Source organism: Chelonoidis abingdonii, chromosome 2 (genome assembly GCF_003597395.2).
Source record: "Chelonoidis abingdonii isolate Lonesome George chromosome 2, CheloAbing_2.0, whole genome shotgun sequence".
Lineage (NCBI taxonomy): Eukaryota > Metazoa > Chordata > Testudines > Testudinidae > Chelonoidis > Chelonoidis abingdonii.
The window spans coordinates 287,849,144-287,873,168 of record NC_133770.1 but is presented as its reverse complement, the minus strand read 5'-3'; the positions used below and the strand labels follow the sequence as shown (position 1 = coordinate 287,873,168).

Genomic DNA, 24,025 nt, shown 5'->3' with positions numbered 1-24,025 from the left:
TTTCTTCTTTATATAAAGTTTTCTTTTAGACTGGTTTGGTTTCTCTCGGGCATAGGTAAGGACAGCAAGGAGGGACTTCTCTCTTGTGTTAGATTCTACGGAGGGGGAGCTCGGCACACCAGCTTTGGGAGGGAGAGAGAGCGGCAACTCTGTTCTTGTGCTTGAGTTTGTCTCTTGTGGAAAGGCAGACATGCTCTTGGTAGTGTTGATAAGGATTGATCAGTCTCTCTCAGCCCGAGAGGAAAAGTTGGGTGGGGAGGAGGGAGGGAGTGGAGTCTTTCTCGCGGTAACTCAGTGTGTCTGGGTCTTGGGGTCCCCAGGAAGAGTTGGGGAGACCGGAGAGTTTATCAGGAGCTCAGATCCTGATTGGTGGCAGCGAGATAAATCCAAGCTGGTAATTGCTTTGGCGGTTTCTGCTAGCTTCAGTTTAGAACGCTAAGGTTCTATCTGAGTAGAGTTTACCCCCCCGATCCCGGTGAGTTTCACCCTTGGCTAAACAGGAGCTCAATCCGTTCTTCAAGAAGCTTTTAATTTAGACAAAGGTAACATATCTCTGTAAATCATAGAATGGAAATACTTACCAGGGTACCAGTAATCATAGACTAGGAGACTACCCCGCCCCCGCTGAGTTCCAATTACGAACGAGAGGTAAAAATCGTCCCAGCAAAGACATGACCAGTTGAGAAACAAACTAAGACAATCCGCCTTGCCTGACTACTATGGAACATGAGACTGATTCAGCGAACCAAAAAACACCGAACCATGAACGCATCACGACACGCATGGCCCGAAACGACCAAAATCAAGACCCTATACTGAAACATGAAAGACTGTTTAGAAAGATTTTGGGAACCTGGAATGATGTTTCGTCCCTCTCAGTCCGAGAGCGCACCAACCAACAAAAGCAAACAAAGACTTCCCTCCACCAAGATTTGAAAGTATCTTGTTCCCCTATTGGTCCTCTAGTCAGGTGTCAGCCAGGTTCACTGAGCTTGTTAACCCTTTACAGGTAAAAGAGACATTAACCCTTAACCATCTGTTTATGACACACACACTCTGATTTTTCTCTAATTCCCAAGAACCTTTCTTGTCTGGTCCATGAATCCTGCTGAGAAGTACAGTTGATAGAGGATTTATTGAGTCTGATTCTTTTCCAGATGCTCCTGCCCTTATATCCAGAGTCCTCCCAAGATTCAGATGGGATATAACATCCTATCATATGCCCTTCCTCTCTGTTAGCATCACTGTGGGTAATCTCACCTAGTGTCAAGCTAGCCCCACTGTTCTGTGAAAAGAAATTGACAAACTAAAAATTTAAGTGCTGCCATACTGGGTCAGATCATGGTTCATCTTGCCCAGTATCCTGTCTCCAACAGTGGTCTGTACCAGATCTTCAAGGGGAGTGTACAGAACAGGAAAATAAGAGAATGCTTCACCACTGTCTTCCCACTCCTTCAGGGGGTCAGAGGTTTAGAGTTGATCTGAGAATGGGATTGCTTTGCTGACGATCTTAGCTAATTGACCTATCCTCCGTGAATTTAGCTATGCTTAGTTTTTTAACCCAGTTATACTTTTGGCCATCACAGTATGCCATAGCAATGAGTTCCACAGGTTAGTTGTGTGTTGTGTAAATAAGTACTTCCTCTTGTTTGTGTTAAATTTGCTGCCTGTTAATTTCATTGGGTGACCTCTGGTTTTTGTGTTGTGGAAAAACGGGTAAATAACTTTTTTATATTAACTTTTTCCACATCATTCATGATTTTACAGAACTCTGTTGTATCCACCCTTGAGTTTTGACTTCTCTAAGATGAACAGCACTAATCCTTTTAGTATCTCTTCGTATAGAAGCCTTTCCTTACCCTTAGCTCTCTTTGTTTCCCTTCTGTGAACCTTTGCCAGTTATACTATATCCTTTTTGAGATGGGGTGACCAGAACTGGACACAGTATTCAAGGTATGGGCGCACTGTTGTTTTGTCTAGTGACATTATGATATTTTCTGTTTCCTATCTATTCCTTTCCTAGTAGTTGCTGGCATTCTGTTAGCTTTTTTAATTGCCGCTTTTTTGACACTGTAGATAGGTATTCTGAGAACTGTCCGCAATCACTTAAAGATCTTTCTTGAGTGACAACAGCTAATTTAGACCCCATTGTTTTGCATGTATAGTTGGGATTATTTTGTCCAACGTGCATTACTTGCACTTATCAACATTGCATTTCATCTGCATTTTGTTGCCCAGTTTTGTTAAATACCTTTTTAACTCTTTTCAGTCAGCTTTGGACTTAAATATTTTGAATAATTTTGTACTGCTGCAAGCTTTGCCAATTCACTTTTTACCACCATTTCCAGACCATTAGTGAATATGTTGAAGAGGACTGGTTCCAGTATAGATCCTTGGGGGACTCCACTGTTCGCCTCTCTCCATTGTGAAAGCCAATCTTTTATTCCTACCCTTCATTTCCTATCTTTCAACCTTGAGAGGCGCTTCCCTGTTATCCCATGACTGCTTAGTTTGCTTAAGAGTCTTTGGTGAGGGACCTTTTTAAAGACTTTCTGAAAATCCGAGTACACTGTATCGACTGTATGACTCTTATCCAAATCCACATGCTTGTTGAGACCTTAAAAGAATTTTAATAGATCAGTGAGGCATAGCTTACCTTTACAGAGGCCGTGTTGACTCTTCAACAAATCATGTTGATCTATGTGTCTGATAATTCTTTTTATTTACTATAGTTTCAGCTAATTTGCCTGGTACTGAAGTTAAGCTCACCAGCCTGTAATCACCAGGATCTCCTGTGGAGACCTTTCAAAAACATCAGGGTTACACTAACTACCTTCCAGTCATCTGGTACAGAGGCTGAGTTCAGTAATAGGTCAAATACTACAGCTAGTAGTCCTACAGTTTCATATTTGAGTTCCTTTAGAATTCTTGGGTGAATACCATCTGGTCCTGGTGACTTATTACTGTTCAGTTTATCAGTTTGTTCAAAAATGTCTTCTATTTACAGATCAATTTGGGACAGTACTTCGGATTTATCGCCCCAAAAGAATAGCTCTGATCTGTGTATCTCCCACACATCCCCTATAGTGAAGACCGATGCAAAGAATTCTTTCCGCTGCTCTGCAGTGGCCTTGTCTTTCTTGAGTGTTCCCTTCACATCTTTGTCATCTAGTCACCACACTGCCTGTTTGGCAGGCGTCATGCTTGTGATGTACTTACAAAAATTAACAAAAGAATTTTTTTGTCTTCAAGTTCAGTCTCAGATTCTTTTTAGGCCTGCCTTACAATACTTTTACATGTTATTTGCCAGAGTTTGTGCTGCTTTCTATTTTCCTCATTAGGATATGACTTTTTACCTCTTATGGCCTCTATTACTCTGCTGTTTAGCTATGGTGATGGTCTTTTGGTCTTCCTACTGTCTTTTTTGATTTGGGGTCTGCTTTTAATCTGAGCCTCTGTTATGGTGTTTTTAAGTAGTCTCCATGCTGCTTGCAGGCATTTTACCCTTGGGACTGATCTTTTTAACTTCCATCTAACTAGCATCATCTTTCTTGTATAGTTATCCTTTTTAAAGTTAAATGTTACTGTGGTGGGCTTTTTTGGTATTATTCCCTCTACAAGGATGCTAAATTTAATTACATTATGGTCACTATTACTGAGCATTTCAGCTATAGTTAACTCTTGAACGAGATTCTGTGGTTCACTTAGGACCAAATCAAGAATTGCCTTTCTCCCTTGTGGGTTCCAGGCCTAGGTGCTCTAAGAAGCAGTCACTTATGGTGTCTACACATTTTATCTTTGCATCGCATCTTGCAGTGGCATTTACTCGATCAATATGGGGATAGTTAAAATCACCCATTATTATTTTGGTTTCTGGTTATGTAGCCTCTCTAACCTCCCTTAGCATTTCACAATCACTGTCACCATCCTGATCAAGTGGTCGGCAGTATATTCCTGCTCCTATATCTTCTTCTTCAAGCATGGAATTTCTGTTCATAGGGATTCTGTGCTTCAGTTTGATTCATTTAAGATTTTCACCTTGTTTGACTGTGCTTTTTTAACATATAGTGCCACTCCCTCACCAGCATGATGGACTCTGTCATTCCGATATACTTTGTACCCTGATATTACCATATCCCATTGATTATACTCATTCTACCAAGTTCCTGAGATGCCTATTATAACAATATTCTCCTTATTCTTCCCCAGACGGTACTGTATGTAGAACTGGTAGGGCTAGAAGACCACATCCATCTGGGGAGACATAGATCCACGTCTTTCATAGTGTGAAAGAGGGGATATGATGTCTGGCTAGCGTGAAAGAAATCCCCTTAAAGTAGTACCCGAGTGCCCCCACCACCCAATAGATTACCAGACATTTTTCCTTCACAGTGAAGTACCTAGTTTCTTTAGGCAAAATTTCCTAATGAGGATATAGGTGCTTCTGGTGTGGTCAGCCTATAAGAGGATGGCTCCAAATGTCCTCTTGAGGTAACCAGAGTGGTGAAGAAAGAAATCTAAGCAGTAAATATGATTTCAGTAAGAGGAAGGGTTCCTTTTATTTCTTGCTCTTTTCCAGTGCTAATACTTGTCATTCATATATCTAACTTCAAAAATAAAAAGGTACTCAAGAAACCTAAATTATATACACCTCTATCCCGATATAACGTGACCCAATATAACATGAATTTGGATATAACTTGGTAAAGCAGCACTCCGGGGGTCGGAGCTGCGCACTCCTGTGGATCAAAGCGAGTTCGATATAACATGGTTTCACCTATAACGCAGTAAGATTTGTTTGGCTCCCGAGGACAGCGTTATATCGAGGTAGAGGTGTAGTAGTTATTTAGCTTTGTGAAGGGCTTCTGGTTTTAACATTTTCCAGTGTTTGCTAAGAAAAGAGTATTTAAGTGAGGGAGAGGGGGAAATAAATTTTAATCTTCTTGCCAACAAGATTTATTTTTTTCACTTCTTCCATGCAAGTTTGGTAATAATTATGACTCATGAGAGTAATTAAAGAATAGTTGTGCAATTTATTATAAAGCAATAAGCTTTTGATAAAAAATTGACTTACAGTTAAGCAGCCTTTCTTTTTCTGGACACTTTTCAAAGAATTACTTAAGACATTTCTTTGAACATAATATAAACTAAAATGAGATTTAGGCAAGGACTAGAACTTGTCATCTGTGAAGTGCTAGAAAACACAGAGCAGAATATCTTTCTAGAAGGAACGCACACACTGATAAAATAACATGCTGCAATTTAAAAGAATGCCTACATTTTAATTTTTAAAATGTATAGTAATTTGAATTTGGTATCAATAATACTAAGTGTTATTGCTTTGCAGCTGGCAGATACACCATCAAATGTCACCCCTTACAAAAGAAGAGTCTGAGTGTGAAACTTTAACGATGCTTTCACATTTCAAAGGGAGAAGCTTTTGAACTTTATTTAGCATTTTCCATTTTCAAGGAGCTGTACAGACATTAATTAATCCTTCCAAGAACCCTTCAAAATTGCATTACAGCTTCTTTTTAATTTTCTTATATAGAGCTTCTTGTAGTGAAGAGAAAAAGGGGCAGGCCAAAAGGGTCAACTAAGAAGTTCTGTGCAGACGAAGAATCAGCAGAAAACAATAACTGCATTCCAAGCGAGGAAACACAGCAAGGGCCAGAGGAAGGAACAGAATTGGCTGAAGTTTTACCAGGCAACTTGGAATGCCGGAAATGTAGTCGGAAGTTCTCTAACCCACGTCAGCTAAGAAAACACATCTGCATCATTGTTTCAAATGAAGGAGAGGAAGAAGGAGATCCAGGTAAGCAAATGTCTTACAAAAGGACATGTAATCATGTGGACCAATCTTCTTCCTTTGAATATGATATGGTAGATAAAACTCCTAATACTAGACTGAATTGTTTTTAAATTAGAGTGGAATACTGGGTTTAGATTTTGTTTTCCATTTAGACATATATCTACTTAAAATGACAGCTTGATACTCTCTTCAAGTCATCGTGTGGTGGTCACCTGCTGATGATGACTGAAGCAGAGATTCTTCTTCAAGTGCTTGCACATGTCCATTCCACCTTAGATGTGTGCTCCAGTGCACTGTAGCTGGAGAAGTTTTTCCCATAGTGGTAGCTATCGGGGTGGCACCTGTACCCTCTGCATGCTTGTGCTGCTAACTGAGGGCGAAAAGGGGAAGAGCCATCCTGATTCCTGAGCTCCTTCTCATCACCCATGATTGGTAGTGGGAGTCTATGTGTATGCTTGCTGCACTCTTCTGTCTTTCTTCTTTTAAAGAAAGCTTTTCTACCCCTTATTGTACATAGTTTGTTAGTCAGTGAATTATTGTGATAGCAGTACTCATTTTAGACATTTCTTTCAATTTATATATATATTTCTTCTAGCTTTAAGTTTGGTACCAGGCATGTCTTTGTCCCTGGGATTTAAGTGCTGTTCTAGTGTAACAAATTTATGCCAGTCATTCTAGCTGTTTAAAGGGTTTAGGAGAGGGTCGCATAAAGCATAAGTACCCTTTCTATAGAGGGTTTAAGACCAGGTCTAAGAAGTTGAGTGAAATTCAACTCTGGCATATCCTGATGGAGGCAGCTTTGCATCCCCACTTAGAACCCAGCTGCTCAGTAGCAGGGGTTCAGACTCCATCTCAGAGTGGTGAGTTCCGCTCATTAGAGGGAGCTAGAGAGAAGGTGTGATCCTTTTCTCGTTTCATGAAATGTCAGAAGTCAGGTATTTCAAGTTCCTCTAGCCAGAAGTCCATTTCTTCTTTGAGAGCAAGGTGCCTAATGGAGACTCAAAGAAAGAAGTCTGGTACTGAGGATAGAGCTAAATTAGACCCAGCTAGCCGCTCCCTGGTACTATATTCATCATCTAGCAATGTAGAGGTGTAGTTTCCGGCACCTCTTTTGGTATCATTGAAACAGACTCAATTGCCAGAACCTTCTACAGCTTCAGCTTAGTCTGCGGTACACTCTATGCTCTCGGTACTAACAACACCCAAGTCTTACATGGTGACTGGGGACCATCTTTGACTCTTGGTTCAGGATTCATTGTTGATGTAAGAGGCCCCTGTCCCTGTTGTACAAGCCCTGTTACTGGGATAATCTTTGGCACCCACACTTTCAGTGCCATGAGGGTCTGGGTGCTTGCTGGATGCTCTGTGGTGCAGCAGGGCAGATGTATGGTATCTACTGGAGGCTTTTCACAGAAGCGTCCACATCTTGTTGGTCGGTTTAAGTCCTGGTCCCTTGCCACTCCACCTGGTACCCTACCACCTTGGCCTTTGGACTATGGTTACTCCTCTTCAGAATCAGGTAGGATTTATGCATCAGGAGCCCATTAAAGAAAGTCTACAGCCTCTCCTCTTACCTGTTTATGCAAGTCAAGATCTCAGTACTATCATTCTTATAGGAGCAAGCCCAGGAACAGAATGCGTTGGTGTTGGGACCTGGCACTATACCAAGTCCAACAGTGACTCTTTTGGACTCCTTGGAGATTTTCTCTGGACTTTAGATCCTCATTGCATAGACTGCAGACATTTTATAGAACAAAGTATTGAACGCGAAGTGCCTCTTGTGATAAATTGTATAGATTTCCAGAAGGCTTTTGACAGTGTACTAGGAGGAAGTCTTGGAAGAATTGTGGCATATTATGGAATACTTGTAAAAATAATTAGCATAATCAAGAATATATGATAATACTGTATGTGTAGTCAGAGATGGTGACAGCACCACCTAATGGTTTGCAGTGACAAATGGACAAAGGCCAAGGATATATTATGTCCCCAATATTGTTTGAACTGGTCATTGACTATATCGTGAGGAAAGTAACTGCAGAAGGCAACCAAGGAATTTTGTGGACAAATGATAAAGCACATTTGGATGACCTGATTTTTGCTGATGACATTGTCTTGCCTCGTTCAACACATTGCTTAATGGAAGAAAAGACACAGCATATACAACAAAATAAATAGGTTTGTTCATCAACAATGGAAAGACAAAATGTATGGCTATCAATGTCCCAAAAGTAACCATTAGTGTGGCTGAAGAAACACTCGCTGAAGTAAGTAATTTTCTCTATGTAAAGGAGTGAAATGTACAATGACAGTGACATCACACTAGAGTCAAGCAATAAATGTCAAAAACAGCAAACAACTTACATAAACTTGAAGATTTGGAAAAGTAACATGATTGGCACTGGCACAAAAATATGTTTTGTTTTGTTTGTTTAACACCAGCATCACGTCTGCCCTTCTTTATGGAGCAGAGTCAAGAAAATCTGCAAAAGAAATTGGCGAGAAGATCAACTCACTCCAAAGTAAATGCCTGCGGAAGATCTTCAGAGACTACTGGAAAGAGTTTCTTGCAACATCAGAAATTCTGAGTTGAGCAAACCTATCTAAAGCATCAAATGTGGTAAGAAGATGTCAGGGCATAATTAGGATGCATTTTAAGGGTGCCACCAACACGACTTCTGCCATAAGTGATAATGTAGACACCACCTGGAAAGAGGAGAAGAGGGTGACCTAGAGAAACATTACACAGAACAATAGAGAAGGAAGCCAGATCCATCAACATGACACTCAGAAGCCTGAACAGACTGGTATAAGATGGAAATAAATGGCAGAAACTGGTGGACACTCCATGCACCTGTGGAATGGGAGGGTAAAGAAGAAGGTGCAGCAGTCCTTATTAGCGTGCACTAGCTTAGTATGTGTAAGTTCTATGTGCAGCTGTCAAGGTTTTTTTCCCTCACTCTGAACTTTAGCGTCCAAAAAGTGGGGATTTGTATGGACCCTTCTAAGCTTAATTCCTAGCTTAGATCTGAACGTTGCCACCAGCCAAAATCTAGTGTTTGGCAGACTTTCTGTTCCCCCAAAACCTTTCCTGGGGAACCCAAGACCCAAACCCCTTGGGTCTTAAAACAAAGAGAAATAAACCATTCCCCCTCCTTTCCCCCTCCCAGACTTTCCCCTGTCTGGGTTACCCTGAGAGGCTACACTGATCCAAACTCCTTGGATCTTAAAACAGAGACGAATTAACCTCCATCGCCTTCCCCCCACCAATCCCTGGTGAGTTCAGACCCAATCCCCTGGGTCTTAACACAAGGGAGAAAATCAATCAGGTTCTTAAAAAAGAAAGCTTTTAATTAAAGAAAGAAAAAGTAAAAATGATCTTTGTAAAATCAGGATGGTAAATGCTTACAGGGTATTCAGATTTATATAGACTAGAGGGACTTCCCCCCCCTCCAGCCTGAGATTTAAAGTTAAAGCAAACAGAGGTAAAAATCCTTCCAGCAAAATACACATTTACAAGTTAAGAAAACAAACATAAGACTAATCTACCTTTCCTGGCTATACTTACTATTTTGAAACATGAGAGACTGATCCAGAAAGATTGGAGAAAACCTGGGTATATGTCTGGTCCCTCTTAGTCACAAGAGGGAACAATGAACAACACAAACAGCACAAACAAAGACTTCCCTCCACCAAGATTTGAAAGTATCTTGTCCCCCCATTGGTCCTCTGGTCAGGTGTCAGCCAGGTTCACTGAGCTTCTTAACCCTTTACAGGTAAAAGTTAAAGGTTAATGTCTCTATCTGTTTATGACAGCAACCATTTCAATTTTATATCGCAGTTCAAAACTTCGCAATAAGCCCAAAAACACTAGCTGAGAACTTAGGCACACACAAAAGCCAGGAAATTCAGTTATGGTTTCCACAGCAACTGTAACTCTGCCACATTGTGTCATTTATTAAGGCTTAAATTAAAAAGTGTATTCAGTAATATTAAAAAACTCTACATATACTCTCTGGTGCCAAATTATGATTGCTGGGCAACCATGTCTTTGAGCTTCCTTACTTCTGTGTATGGAATGGTATAATGCTATTCTACTTTTAGTTGATAATTTCAGCTGTTCGTTCTGTGAAAATGAGCTCATGATTATCAAGTTCACTTACTGGTTAAGAGTGATAACGCAAACATATATCTTTTCATATGATTCCTGGGTTGAAACTGGCTAATAAAAACACATTATTCACTTGCTCATTGAGGAAAAATTAGTTTAAGATATGATTAAGGGGGTTATGATAATATACAAATATTTAAAATGTGTAAATTCAGCTGTGATAGGCATTATTGAAGTAAAAGGGAAAATATCAAGAAACTTCTAGACCATAAGATGCTTTAGGCTGTGGAGCAGTCTCTTGAGTTAGGTGTCTGAAGCCCTATCATATGGGACGTTTAAAAGTAAACTTGACAAAACACTGCTAAATTGTAGTGGAGTCAATCCTATGCATTGTTCACAAGGAAATGAACTGAGAGACCTAAGAAGTCTCTATAATTTCTCACTTCTATAGTTCTGTGACTCAGATGGACCTCTCAAAAATCTCTTGAATCCCTGCCATTGTTTCACAGCTGATGATCATGTGGTCACCAGAAGCTTTGGTGGTGCAATAACACTGACAACAATGGCCATAGACCAAATATCCAGCCAGGCCACCTTAAGACCTAGCTAGAGATTGATCTGAGTGGTGCTTTATCTGCAAGGATGCTACATTCCTTTGCATTTGCGATGATGATGATTGTTTCAGATGTGAACAGCCACTCTCCTCTCTTCCCCCAGCAGAAATACAGCTGCAGAAGCAGGGTCCAACTCCATGTGACCCTGTACATGGCCAGCACCAGCAGCAAAATAGCAGAGAATCCCGCGAGCCCTTAAAGGAGCTGAGTCTCTGCTCCCCCAGCCACTTCTCTCTCCCCTTGGCAGAGACACAGCTCAGCAACAGCAGCTGGGTCCAGCTCCAGCTGGCCCTTCACGCAGCCGCACTTGGGGGAGAGACAAAGGAGAACCTTCAGACCTTTTCACCTTCAGCCACCTCTCACTTTTCAGAAGATTTGAATCAATTCTCAAAAGGTTCAGTGAGGCTGTGATTCCCCTCCCTGTCCCTCCTTCAGCTCAGGAACCACCACTGGGAAAGAGGCTGCCCATGGGCTCTCTTTTTCTACCACGAAGCAGTCCCAGCCCTGCTCCTCCAGTCTTCACTGCCACCCACTTTTCAGCTCTGGCTCAGACAAGACTAAATGGTAGGTGCTACTTCTCTTCCTCTCTCCTCTCCACCTTCCTCCCAAAGCATGTGAGAGTAACAGTCGTGTCATGGCAACAGAGACAGCTTATTTCAAGGAAGTGGATGTGTGAAGCCATTTACACTTCCTCTTGAGGGGGTCAAACCTACTATTTATTACTATTTCTACTGCTGTTCCACCATGCTTCCAGCACACATACCAGTACTCCAGGAACACACTGTTCCAGGTCCACCCATTCCCAGGACTCAGCCAGGTTACGGCTCCAAAAGATATCCAACCAGACCTGCCTTTCCCAGGGCATATGGCAAACGAGGTAACTATTCTTCCGCTTGGAACATCCAGTGGCAACATTTACTTCATCTCCTGTCACAATTCAAATTGGGAGAAACTGTCCAAGGAAACAGAAAAAGCAGAAATAAGAAACCAGATTCTGACACTTTGGTTTACTTCCCCAGAACTGAAGAAGATCTTTCTGAGGCTTGAAAACTTGTGCCTTCCACCAGCAGAAGTTGGTCCAATAAAATATATTACTTCACCTTCCTGGTGTGTCTCAGACCACATTCTAGACATCTAACATCTTTACCCACTGCACAGGTCCACTAGGTAGGCACCGGTCAGAAGCAGACAGCAGAAAGTATCGCAAACTAAAGTTGGTGCTAATTAATGCAATATCTGCTGCTAAGAAGCAAAAACCAACACACATCATCATCAGTTATGAAGTGCCTGATACAGGCTGCATCCCTGAGACCTGGCTAAATGATCCTGCAAACACTATACTTGTCCACCTTGTCTCCCCAACGGTACTCAGTACACCACAGACCTAGACAAGCAGGTGGTACTGCATTCATCTCTGCAAACATCAAATGCAAGAGAGATGCCTCAGGTAAGAAGACATCTTCATTCTACTAACAGTGGAAACCAGAGCCAATGCCAACGTAGATTTTTGTGATTATTTACAGGCCACTACAGACAAAAGGATACAGACGAGTGCTCACTGACACTTTGTCAGTAATGATGGTGAAATACCCCCGACTCATTGTCCTGGGAGATTTCACAGTTCAAATTGACTTGGCTAAAGATACAAAACCCCATCTCTTCACTTTCTTCCTTAGAACTTTTACAGATTATCTCTGGTCCACTCGCCACAGCTGATGATTTCTTGGACCTGATCTTAGGCCGAGATATCAAGATCGAGGACATTATAATCCAGTAACAGTCTTGTCAGACCATCACCTCATTAAGGCAGTGGTCAGAGACCTTCCAGCACTCAGGCAGCAATAAAGACCAATGATCCTGATTTGAGCATGAAGACTCATGGACTCCAACAAATTCCAAAGCCTGCTAAAAACACAACAATCTGAGAATCAGTGAATCAGTCATTCTACACTGACCTCGGCCATTGGCACACTTGCGCCTAAACAGTCCCTTCCTTCCCATCATCCACATGGAACTTCTTGGTTTTCTGACAGTCCGCACTGGCAGAAGAGAGGGTGTGGAAACTTGAGTGCTGATGGCAGAAGACAAAGGCTGATTAAGACCGGATGAAACATAAATTCTTTAGAGCCTATGGTCAGGCTGTATTACCAGACAAAAATACTTTCCTATGGGCCTCCACTGGAGCTGCCAAATCCTGCATCAAGGAGCTATCGAGGATGGTAAATTGCTTCATCAGTCCCGAGTGCCCACGATCTGCATCAGAGCCAAGAACCACACGGTGTGAAGAACTATCCTACTTTGCTGAAAGGATCACATATATGGGGAGCCTTCTCAAACAGCATGGATCCACTCCACCTGCAGCCACCAACCCAGAGCTCACCTGCGTTTCCCAGAGTTCACTTATCAAGAAATTTTGAATACCCTAAAAAAGTCCAAATCCGGCTCATTCCCTTCTTGTTTGTGAGAGAGAGGTATGAATATCTGGTGCCACTTCTGACCAAAGTAAGCTACTGTAAAACCAAAATAAGTTTCTGTGCAGGAGGCTGCTCCAGTTTAAATAAATCAGATTAAAATTCAACTTAAGTTAAACAGGTACAATTTTCTTAGACAAGGGATAACATTTTCAAAAATTCTGTCACTTAGGAGCCTAAATCATTTTTGAAAACTACTTGCTATCTTAAATCACTTCAGTGCTTTTAAAAAGTTTACTCATGACTGTCAATAAGTAATTCTCACTTCTCACTCAAATGGGTGCAAACGTAATCCCGTTGGTGTTTAGAGAGCACAGCTCCTTTAAAACCTCATCCTGAGGCAGAGGAAGTGTTGGTTATTCCAGCAATAGGAAGTGCTGGTTGTTTTGGGGGGAGGAGAGTTGAAGTAGGGAGAGTAACTGGGGCAGGTGTGTGTCTGTAGCTCCAAACTAGAGGTCTACAGCAAGCAGGACCTTCTCTAGTGAAGCAGCTGAGCCAGCCCAAAGCCCAGGAAGGACGGAGCAGTTGACCCAGGACTTCCCAGGACAGGAGCCAGGAGGAGCACTGCACTAGGAAGGAATCACCTGAGATGGACAAACTGGAGCCAGACTCAGTATCACAGTTACCTAGAGCTTAATGAGGCTGTGAGTACTGGGTCTTGTGACTGCATAGGGATTAAGGAGAGAGGCTGTAGTTAGCTAAGTGGGGAGATTGTCCCTCTGGGAGGGTTTGCAGATTGTGGCAGAAAAGGGCACCCAAGGGGTTTGCTGGGGAAAGTATCTTGGTGCCAAAGATGACCAGGTGCCGAAGACTCACTGCCAGACTGGAACTCTGCCTAGGATTTCTGAACTCTGAGTCTAGATGCATTGCTTGGTGTCTGTCCTTTTATCTTGTGCCACAGGGCACATGGGTCTCTGTGTTGGATGTAACCTTGTTTTATTGCCCCCTCCGACCGTTCCACCCCCCATCTTCTCTTCCTTTGTTTTCTCTCCATTCATCCCTCGGGGCGGGGGTGTGTGTGTGTGTGTGTGTGTGTGTGTGTTAGAAAAGGTGCCCTTGGGGTGGAAAGGAGTTTACCTGCTGCATTTCTACACGCGTCTTTTCTTGGCCAGAGCTGCCCTGCAGAGCAGACTCCATTTTGGTCACAAAGACGCTATAGCAAGCATTGCCAAACTGTGGCTCATGAGCCACATGTGGCTCTCTTACAGTTAAAAGGGCAGCTCGCAGAGCCTCCCACGCACCTCACCCCGTTCTCCACCTACCAGACTGGGTTGAAGGAGAGCTTGCAGCTTCTGCCCTGCAGCGGGGTGGTGGGACTAGGGGCTTTAGCCCTACTGGGAGTGTCGGGGCAGAAGCCCCATACCCCGGCAGGCACCACCCCATGGGGCAGGTTGTGCATGTCTTGCAGCTCTGAAATTCCTGAAGATTATTGTATGCGGCTCAGAGGGTCAGTACGTTTGGCCAGTCCTGTGCTATACTTACACAAGTAATTACTGATTTCACATAACATTTTTGCATGGCCAGTTTTGAAAATTTACAAGAGGAATTTTCCCCTCCTCTTGGATCACCTGCAACACCTGCATCCTGTAGAGGCCTAGTGGCATAAAGAAAAACTTAAAACCTTCAATGAATTGCACTCCAGCATGCCAATTAGATACTGGTAGTAGTGCCTTGAGGATGCACCAGGCATGTCTCCAATTAAGGCTGCATGTGGCAGCACCTCCAATTGGGGACTCTGATCAGAAAATTGGGATGGTTGAACAGACTAGTTTGAAATTACATTGAAAATATTGATACTCCATGGATTTGACAGTAGCCTTCCTCATCACCACCAGTGTGAACATTCCTTACATGTGGTATAAAGATCTGGCACTGCATTATACAGTATTACTTGTACAAGCACAACTGGGATTTAAAATGCGTATCATTGGATAGGGAAGGTCAATGTATTAGTCTGTTGAATTGAAGTGCCAGCTGTTCAGCTGAAGTGAGGAACTTCATTTAAATGAAGCTGTTATGAGCAAGCAAATATTTTTGCTTACCGTTTGTCAAAACTTTGTTTAGACCTTCTAAGCTGAATGCATTTCATTTTCTCCTAAATCAACTTAAAACCACTCATGAAGCTTCATTTATAATACACTAGGAGTAATATGGGGTGAGGTGTCCTATTTGGAGAAAACAGAAAACACCGATGCCAGAATGCATAAACTACGACAGTGAAGGCCGAGTTGTTTATTCCAATGAGATAGCTAAATTATTGATGAGGTAATCTCATATTAAAGAGAGCCAGTATCCTCTCCCTCATTAACTTTGAGACTGGCTTTCCATTGTAAAGCTGTTTCCCCACACCACCCCAGTATCCATGAAACAGGTCACTTCCATTTCAGATTTTGTACCTGTGGAGGGTCTCAGAAAAAATTGGCATTAGTTATGTTTTGAATTTTTTTGTCAGGTCTCAACTCAGAAATAGCATGGCCTTGTAAATTAAAATGAGATTTAGTCTAAAGATCTTGGCGGGGTCATTCTCCACTCTTTAATGGGAGTTGCAGTTGCTCCAGGTTCCCCAAGGCGAGGAACTAAAGTCAATGAGACTATGTAAATGAGTGAGGATTGCTTATGTGAGTAAGGGCTGCAGGATGGGACTTGAGAGGTTTTGTAGGATTTCGCTGAGACCAAACATTGTCTAGACAGAAGTTTATCGTATGCATATTGTTTCATCAATGATCACAACATTGATATTCAGCATTGACTGTAACTGTAATTTACTGATCAGTCAAATTTGACCTCTTACCAATTCTTGACCCCTAATTGGATCTTTTTGGTAACAGCATTTCTATTGCATTTAACATATTCTAAGCACCTTTGCAAATACTTTGACTAGTTCTGCAAGGTGCTGAGCATCCCCAGCTTCCAATAAATACATGGGAACTGAGTTGCAAGACTTTGTTTGAGGCACTTGACACCTTTGACAAGTTCATTGCTTTCTTTTTCAAATAGCGTTTGTTCACCTTCATCACTTCCTATTTATTGTTTGGAGCTTTATTGAATTTTATACTATCTTAGGAATTTAAAATAACTTGCCAACAGATTTCCAGTCACTGACTGAATGAATCTCAGTATTGTCCCATCTGTTAATTAATATTTCTTCCTGTTAGATTAATTTTTTTCACTCTTATATTAGCCATAGCCCACATTAACGCTTTGTGCTAGCTTCCTCCACCCTTTGCATCTAGCTCTGAGTAGGAACCCAGGGAAGGAATTGTGCTTCAGGAAGAGGGCAGCTTCCACCAGCCTTGGCTATTACTTGCAGGGTGACTCCAACACATTCTCAATCCTGAATTTTCCCCCCAAAATGTGTGTTCTGCACTGACCAGCCCTCCCATGGACAGCCAACATACATTAGGGCTGTTGTCATTCTAAGGGTTTGATGCATAACAGTTTACCACCTTAAATGGGGTGATCCAAACAGGTTAACTCAAGCACACTGGATTTGATTAAACAATAAAACAAGTTTATTAACAAAAGAAGGAAAGCTTTTATGTGAGAATAAACTTATGCAATACAGTTAGAAAGAGAAGAAGGATAAGAAAAATAAAGATAAAATAAAAAAAATTAAATTCTTCCTACTACTAAACTGAACAAACTAGAATTGGGTTAAGATGAAGTTCTTACCAAATACCTGCAGCAACCTTACTGACCAACCTGTTGGTCAGGACCCATCCCCCAAAGTCCCATGGCAGTTTCTTTTGTCATTTTAGGGGCGGGGGTGTGTGTGTTTCAGTTTTATAGTTCATTTCACTTTTGAAATGCCAGTTCTTTAAAGAAACTTTTAGTAAAAAGTTCTTTGCAGCTGAGAATAAGAGTATGGCTACACTGGCACTTTACAGCGCTGCAACTTTCGCGCTCAGGGGTGTGAAAAAACACCCCCCTGAGCACTGCAAGATACAGCGCTGTAAAGCCTCAGTGTAATCAGTGCTGCAGCGCTGGGAGCACGGCTCCCAGCGCTGCAAGCTACACCCGTAGAGGATGTGGTTTACGTGCAGCGCTGGGAGAGCTCTCTCCCAGCGCTGGCACTCCGACCACACTCACACTTCAAAGCGCTGCCACGGCAAAGCGTTTTGAAATTTCAAGTGTAGCCAAACCCTAAGAGACAAGAAGTCTCCCGGTGAAGAGTCCTATGCTGTTTTTTCCTCTCCCCTTTGCTGAAATGCAGATCTCCTTTGTTCCCTGTCTTCCGCCTTTCTTGTCTGAAGGCTCAACCAGATTGGTGGCACTAGTGTATAGGCTATATTTTCAGGTTTGCAAAACTTAAAGGGGAATTCCCATGTTTGCTCCATTAAGAAGAAAAGGAATTTGTTTAAGAAACAATTTAGTTGGCCTGTGATTATCTACATTCCATTTGTTACTATTTCAGATGTGTTTTGAACACACCCTTTGTATCTTCTCCTGCCTGATCTCTTCGCAGAGTCACAGTCCTGTGCAAAATTCAGGCATTATGAACAGCCTGTGGTAGGGGTGATCTGAAAGTGCAGTATCTCAGCAGGAGCTCATGGACAAAGGCACAATGCCTTCAAGAGGACAGGAGAATGCATTTACTATATGAGCCTTTAACAGGGTGCAGTCTCTGTTCTCTATGCTCCCCAGCCTTGGGGGATTCTAGTGACAGATATTTGACAGTTGTGCTCAGCCCTTCCATGAACAGGATGGATCCTTATGCCCTCCCTTAGAGAGAGAGTTATTTAATTAATTTAGCTCTATAAAATGAGACCCAAGTGGTACCTCGCCTGAAAACCAAACCAGACAAATCAAATCCCTAGTGAAAGCCCACCATACATAGCAGTAATTAATCAGATTTCACAGCAAATGGAAAAGTTTCACCTTTCCTGAAAGTCACCAAATCAAGCAACATTACATCTGTAAAAGCCCCCCATAAGATGAAAGTATAGTGACTCTGCATTGAATTTCAGTATTCCCAAAGATCTGAGAGCATTTTAGCCCTACCCAGGCTTACTCCTATTGTTCTCTGACTCCATGAAGGAATTTAGGAATGGAGGGACCCTCTGCCCCAAACTTACTAACAGCAGTGGCTCTGCAGCTGTGTTAGAGCAAGGGATGGTTTGCTAGTATCTTTGGCCCTGTGTACAAGTAAGCTCCTCTCAGAGCAATGTGTGATGTGATATTCTGCTATTGCATGAGACAAAAAGAGTATCTGACTGTAATAATAAAAAAAGAAGAGAGAGAGAGAATCCAATGATATCTACATATATTGAAAAATGGGGAGGGGATCACCTATTTTCAGTTATAATTATCTTAAATATTACTTGTAGGCTGAGTAACCCTGTGAACTTTTGTGATTTTACAGTCACGTTTTCACGTTTTTTATTCCCTCCCCCCGCCACTCTCCAGTGCTGTGTGAAAAGTGCGGAGGAAAACTGACTATACCAGGCAGAGGCCAGTGAAAATGACTATATACAAAATGGTTTAAAATGCATAAAGTAGGGCTGACAAGCAGTTTAAAAAAATTAATCATGATGTTAAACAATAGAATACCATTTATTTAAATATTTTGGATGTTTTCTACATTTTCAAATATTGATTTAAATTACAACACAGTACAAAGTGTACAGTGCTCACTTTATATTTATATTTTATTACAAATATTTGCACTGTAAAAACCAAAAGAAATAGTATTTTTCAATTTACCTAATACAAGTACTGTAATGCAGTCTCTTTATCATGAAAAATGAACTTACAAATGTAGAATTATGTACAGGAAAAAACCTGCATTCAAAAATGAAACAATGTAAAACGTTAGAGCCTACAACTCCACTCAGTCCTACTTCAGCCAGTTGCTCAGACAAACAATTTTGGTTACAATTTGTAGGAGATAATACTGCCTGCTTCTTGTTTACAGTGTCCCCTGAAAGTGAGAACAGGCATTCGCCAGGCACTGTTGTAGCCAGATGCGCAAAAGATTCATATGTATCTTCATACTTCAAGCACCATTCCAGAGGACAAGCTTCTATGCTGATGACAGGTTCTGTTCGATAATGATCCAAAAGAGAGCGGACCGATGCATGTTCATTTTTATCATCTTGAGTCAGATGCCACCAGCAGAAGGTTGATTTTCTTTTTTGGTGGTTCAGGTTCTATGGTTTCCGCATCTGAATGTTGCTCTCTTGAGACTTCTGAAAGCATGTTCCACATAGGGTGAGTGACCAGAGAGCAAGTGTGAAAAATCAGGACGGAGGTGGGGGTTAATAGGTGTTGTGACAAAGTTCCTCCTCTACCTTGGTGGGTCCTGCGCTTATTGGCAGATTTGCTCACCTCAGTGATCTCTCTCACAGTCTGGATCAACTCCTGCTGTGTCTGATCAGAAGTTGAGAGGTTTGGGGGGAACCTGGGCCCGCCCTCTACTCCAGGTTCCAGCCCAGGGCCCTATGGATTTGCAGATGTCTATAGTGCCTCTTGTAACAGCTGTGTGACAGCTACACCTCCCTGGGCTACTTTCCCAAGGCCTCCTCCAAATACCTTCTTTATCCTCACCACAGGACCTTCCTCCTGGTGTCTGATAGCGCTTGTACTTAGTCCTCCAGCAGCACACCCTCTCAGTCTCAGCTCCTTGTGTCTCTTGCTCTCAGCTCCTCACACACACTTCCTCTCCTCTGGCTCCTCCCCATTTGACTGGAGAGAGCTCCTTTTAAAACCCAGGTGCCCTGATTAGCCTGTCTTGATTAGCTGCAGGTGTTCTAATCAGCCTGTCTGCCTTAATTGGTTCTGGCAAGTTCCTGACCACTGTAGTGCAGACCCTGCTCTGGTCAGTCAGGGAACAGAAAACTACTCACCCAGTGACCAGTATATTTGCCCTCTACCAGACTCCTGCACCCCACTGGCCTGGGTCTGTCACAGTGCCTACATAAGACAAAAGCCCTGAATATTGGGACTGTCCCTATAAAAATTGGGACATCTAGACACCCTAATGCCACACCTTGTCCCTCTCAGATTTTGGATGGCACTTCAGATTCTTAAACCTTGGGTTGAGTGCTGTAGCTATTTTTAGAAATCTCACATTGGTACCTTCTTTGCGTTTTGTCAAATATTCTGTGAGAGTGGTCTTAAAACAAACGTGCTGGGTCATCATCCGAGTTTGCTATAACATAAAATATATGACAGGATGCGGGTAAAACAGAACAGGAGACACAAAATTCTCTCACAAGGAGTTCAGTCACAAATTTAATTAACACATTTTTTCTAACAAGCATCATCAGCATGGAAGCATGTCCCCTGGAAAGGTGGCCAAAGCGTGAAGGGGCATACGAATGTTTAGCATATTTGGCACATAAATACCTTGCAGTGCCAGCTACAAAAGTGCCATGTGAATGCCTGTTCTCACTTTCAGGTGACATTGAAATAAGAAGCAGGCAGCAGTATCTCCCATAAATGCAAACAAACTTGTTTGTCTTAAGCAATTGGCTGAACAAGAAGTAGGACTTAATGGACTTGTAGGCTCTCAAGTTTTACATTGTTTTGTTTCTGAGTGCAGTTTTATAACAAAAAAAAATCTACATTTGTAAGTTACACTTTCACGATAAAGAGATTGCACTATAGTACTTGCAGGAGGTGAACTGAAAAGTACTACCGTATATACTTGTTCATTAGCCCGTTCGTTTATAAGCCAACCTCCCAAGATGCTTAGGTAAAAATAGCAAAAACTGAATGACCCTTTCATAAGCCGACCTTATATTTCAGGCGTTGACAAAATTTGGCTCCTGGCCGTCAGGGTAAACTGCTGGCGCGTCGGGACATTTTTGTTTACTTGGAGCATCTGCAGGCATGGAGTCCCTCAGCTACTTGTGGCCGTGGTTCACCGTTCCCAGCCAATGGGTTCCCCGTTCCCCCCCATTGAGTAACGGGCTTACTCTGTCCTTGGTCTTCCTCTTGCTTCTAATGTATTTATAGAATGTTTTCTTGTTACCCTTTACGTTCCTAGCTAGTTTGATCTCGTTTTGTGCCTTGGCCTTTCTAATTTTGTCCTTACATACTTGTGTTATTTGTTTATATTCATCCTTTGTAATTTGACCGTTTCCACTGTTTGTAGGACTCTTTTTATTATCATTATTATTATTATTATTATTATTTTATTTTTTGAGTTTTACGTCATTGAAGATCTCCTAATTAAGCCAGGGTCGTCTCTAGCCATACTTCCCATCTTTCCTACGCAGTGGGATAGTTTGCTCTCTCTTTGAAAATAATCTCTTTGAAAAAGAGCCAATTGGCTTCAACTGGTTTTCCCCTTAAACTTGCTCACATGGGATTTTACCTACCAATTCCTGAGTTTGCTAAAGTCTGCCTTCTTGAAATCCATTGTCATTTCTGTGCTGTTCTCTCTCCCTCCTACCATTCCTTAGAAACGTGAACTCTACCATTTCATGATCACTTTCCCCCAAGTTGTCTTCCACTTTCAAATTCTCAATCAGTTCCTCCCTATTTGTCAAATCAAATCTGGAACAGCCTCTCCCCTAGTAGCTTTCTTCACTTCCTGAAATAAAAAATTGTCTCTAATACATTCCAAGAACTTGTTGCATACTCTATGCCCTGCTTTGTTATTTTTCCCAACAGATGTCTGGGTAGATGTCTGAGTAGTTGAAGTCCCCCATTGGGTGATTTTGGTAGTTGTTTAACTAACCTCTTCTTCCTGGTTTGGTGGTCTGTAGTAGATCCCCTACCATGACACTACCCTTGTTTTTTACCCATTTTATCCCAACCCAAAGACTTTCAACAAGTCTATCTCAACCTCAGTCCAATTGTATATATCTTTAATATAAAAGGTAACACCTCCTCCCTTTTTTTCCTGCCTGCCCTTCCTGAGCAAGATGTACCCTTCTGTATAAATATTCCAGTCATGCGTATTATCCCACCAAGTCTCCATGATGCCAACTATGTCATAGTTGTTTGTTTACTAGCATTTTAAGTTCTTTCTGCTTATTCCCCATACTTTGCGCATCAGTTTACAGACATCTAAGATACTGATCTGATTCTCTCCTCTCCCGCGCCTCCCCAGTTCTGTGTTGTCTTTCCATTACTTCTGCTAAAACAGTCCAGGCTCCCCCAGATTCCGACCCTTCTCCTAGGTCTCCATGTTTTTGACTTACCTGTGGGCTTTGGTCACGTGCCTCTGTCGAACCTAGTGTAAAGCCCTCCTCACTAGGTTAGCCAGTCTGTATTCAAATATGCTCTTCCCCTTCCTCGATAGGTGGTCTCCATCTCTGTTTAACAGTCCTTCTTCCTGGAACAGCATCCTGTGGTCAAGGAAGCCAAAGCCCTCCTGGCGACACCATCCTCACAGCCAGGCATTCTCCTCCAGGATGCATCTGTCTCTGCCGAGGCCCCTACCCTTGACTGGAAGGACTGAAGAGAATACTACCTGCACACCCAACTCCCTCACCCTTACTCCCAGAGCCCTGTAGTCACTTCTGATCTGCTGAGGGTCATACCTCACAGTATCATTAGTGCCCACATGGATGAGTAGCATGGGATAGTAGTCAGAGGGCTGGATGATCCTCAACAATCCCTCCGTAATGTCTCAGATACGAGTCACTGGCAGGCAGCATACCTCCTGGGATGCAATATCCGGGTGAGAGATGGGTGCTTCCATCCCCCTCAGAAGAGAGTCTCCAACCACCACTACCCTACGTTTCCTCCTGGGAGTGGTTGCTGTAATCCTTCCAGCATTGGGGATACATGGCTTCTCCTCTTCACCTTTTGGGGGTGATTCCTCATCAGTAGTTGCCAGGGCAGCCTAACGGTTCTCCATCACCATGGTAGGGGGGTTGGGAATAGGGGTGGAGCACTGCCTGCTGTCAGAAGTAAACAGCAGCCAGTGTCCTCTCTGTACGAGAGCCATATCCTCCTCTCCCAGTGGCATGATAGTTGTTCTCTCTAGCTGGTTAGTGTCCTCAGCCTTGGAAGTCTTCATATGAATACTGTCAATGAATTTCTTGTGTGCACAGATGCTCCTCAGCCTTGCCACCTCCTCCTGTAGCTCTCCCACCTGCTTTCTGAGAGATTCCACCAGTAGGCACCTCTCACATTGGATGGTCCCCACAGTCTGGCTTTCTGAGAGTGGGAAATGCAGGCCCCAGTCTCTGCAAATCTACACCAGGATCTGGGTAGAGGCATCCAAGGTTAGGTTCTCTGTCTGGATGCAGGCGCAGGTGGAGGAGACAGGAGCAGCACTGGCACTGGCCATACGGCCCTTCCTAACCATAGCAATTCTATTATGTCTCTCTTCCACAAACTCTCTCCCTCAAACTCTTCTATTTACAGTTCCCTGTTCGCTGGCTCCTCTTGGTTGCTTAGCCTCTGGCATTTAACAACGAGGAGTACTTGTGGAACCTTAGAAACTAACAAATACATTTGGGCATAAGCTTTTGTGGGCTAAAATCCAGTTCATCAGATGCATGGAGTGGGAAAAAAACAGTAGGCAGGTATATATACACAGTACATGAAATGATGAGAGTTGCCTTACCAAGTGTGGGGAGGTCAGTGCTAATGAGACAATTCAATTAAAGTGAAAGTGGACTATTCTCAACAGTAGAATACCAAGGGAGGAAAAATCACTGTCATAGTGGTAATAAGGCCAAAGTAAACAGGGTGGCCCATTTCAAACAATTGACTACCAGTCTTTATTCAGGCCTACTTTGATGGTGGCCAGTTTTCAAATTAATTCCAGTTCTGCAGTTTCTCATTGGAATCTGTTTTTGAAGATTTTTTTGTTGAAGAATTGCCACTTCTAAGTCTGTTGTTGAGTGTTCAGGGAGACTGAAGTGTTCTCCGACTGGTTTTTGAATGTTACAATTCTTGATGTCTGATTTATGTCCATTTATTCTTTTGCGTAGAGACAGGGAGTGGATGGGTTATTACAAAAACTAATTTCCCCCTATTGTTACTCACACCTTCTTGTCAATTGTTTGAAATGGGCCACCCTGTTTACTTTGGCCTCATTACCAATGCAAAA

At 42.4% G+C, this 24,025-nt stretch overlaps 1 protein-coding gene across 5 annotated transcripts in view; it reads left to right on the top strand.

Annotated features, from left to right (window-relative positions):
- Positions 1-24,025, top strand: part of ZFAT (zinc finger and AT-hook domain containing) — a 301,679-nt gene that overhangs the window by 143,346 nt on the left and 134,308 nt on the right. For all 5 annotated transcript variants that reach the window (XM_075063271.1, XM_075063272.1, XM_075063270.1 and 2 more), the window contains one exon: positions 5,552-5,815. In XM_075063271.1, the coding sequence (XP_074919372.1) occupies positions 5,552-5,815 (264 nt within the window). The remainder of the gene's footprint in view (positions 1-5,551; positions 5,816-24,025) is intronic.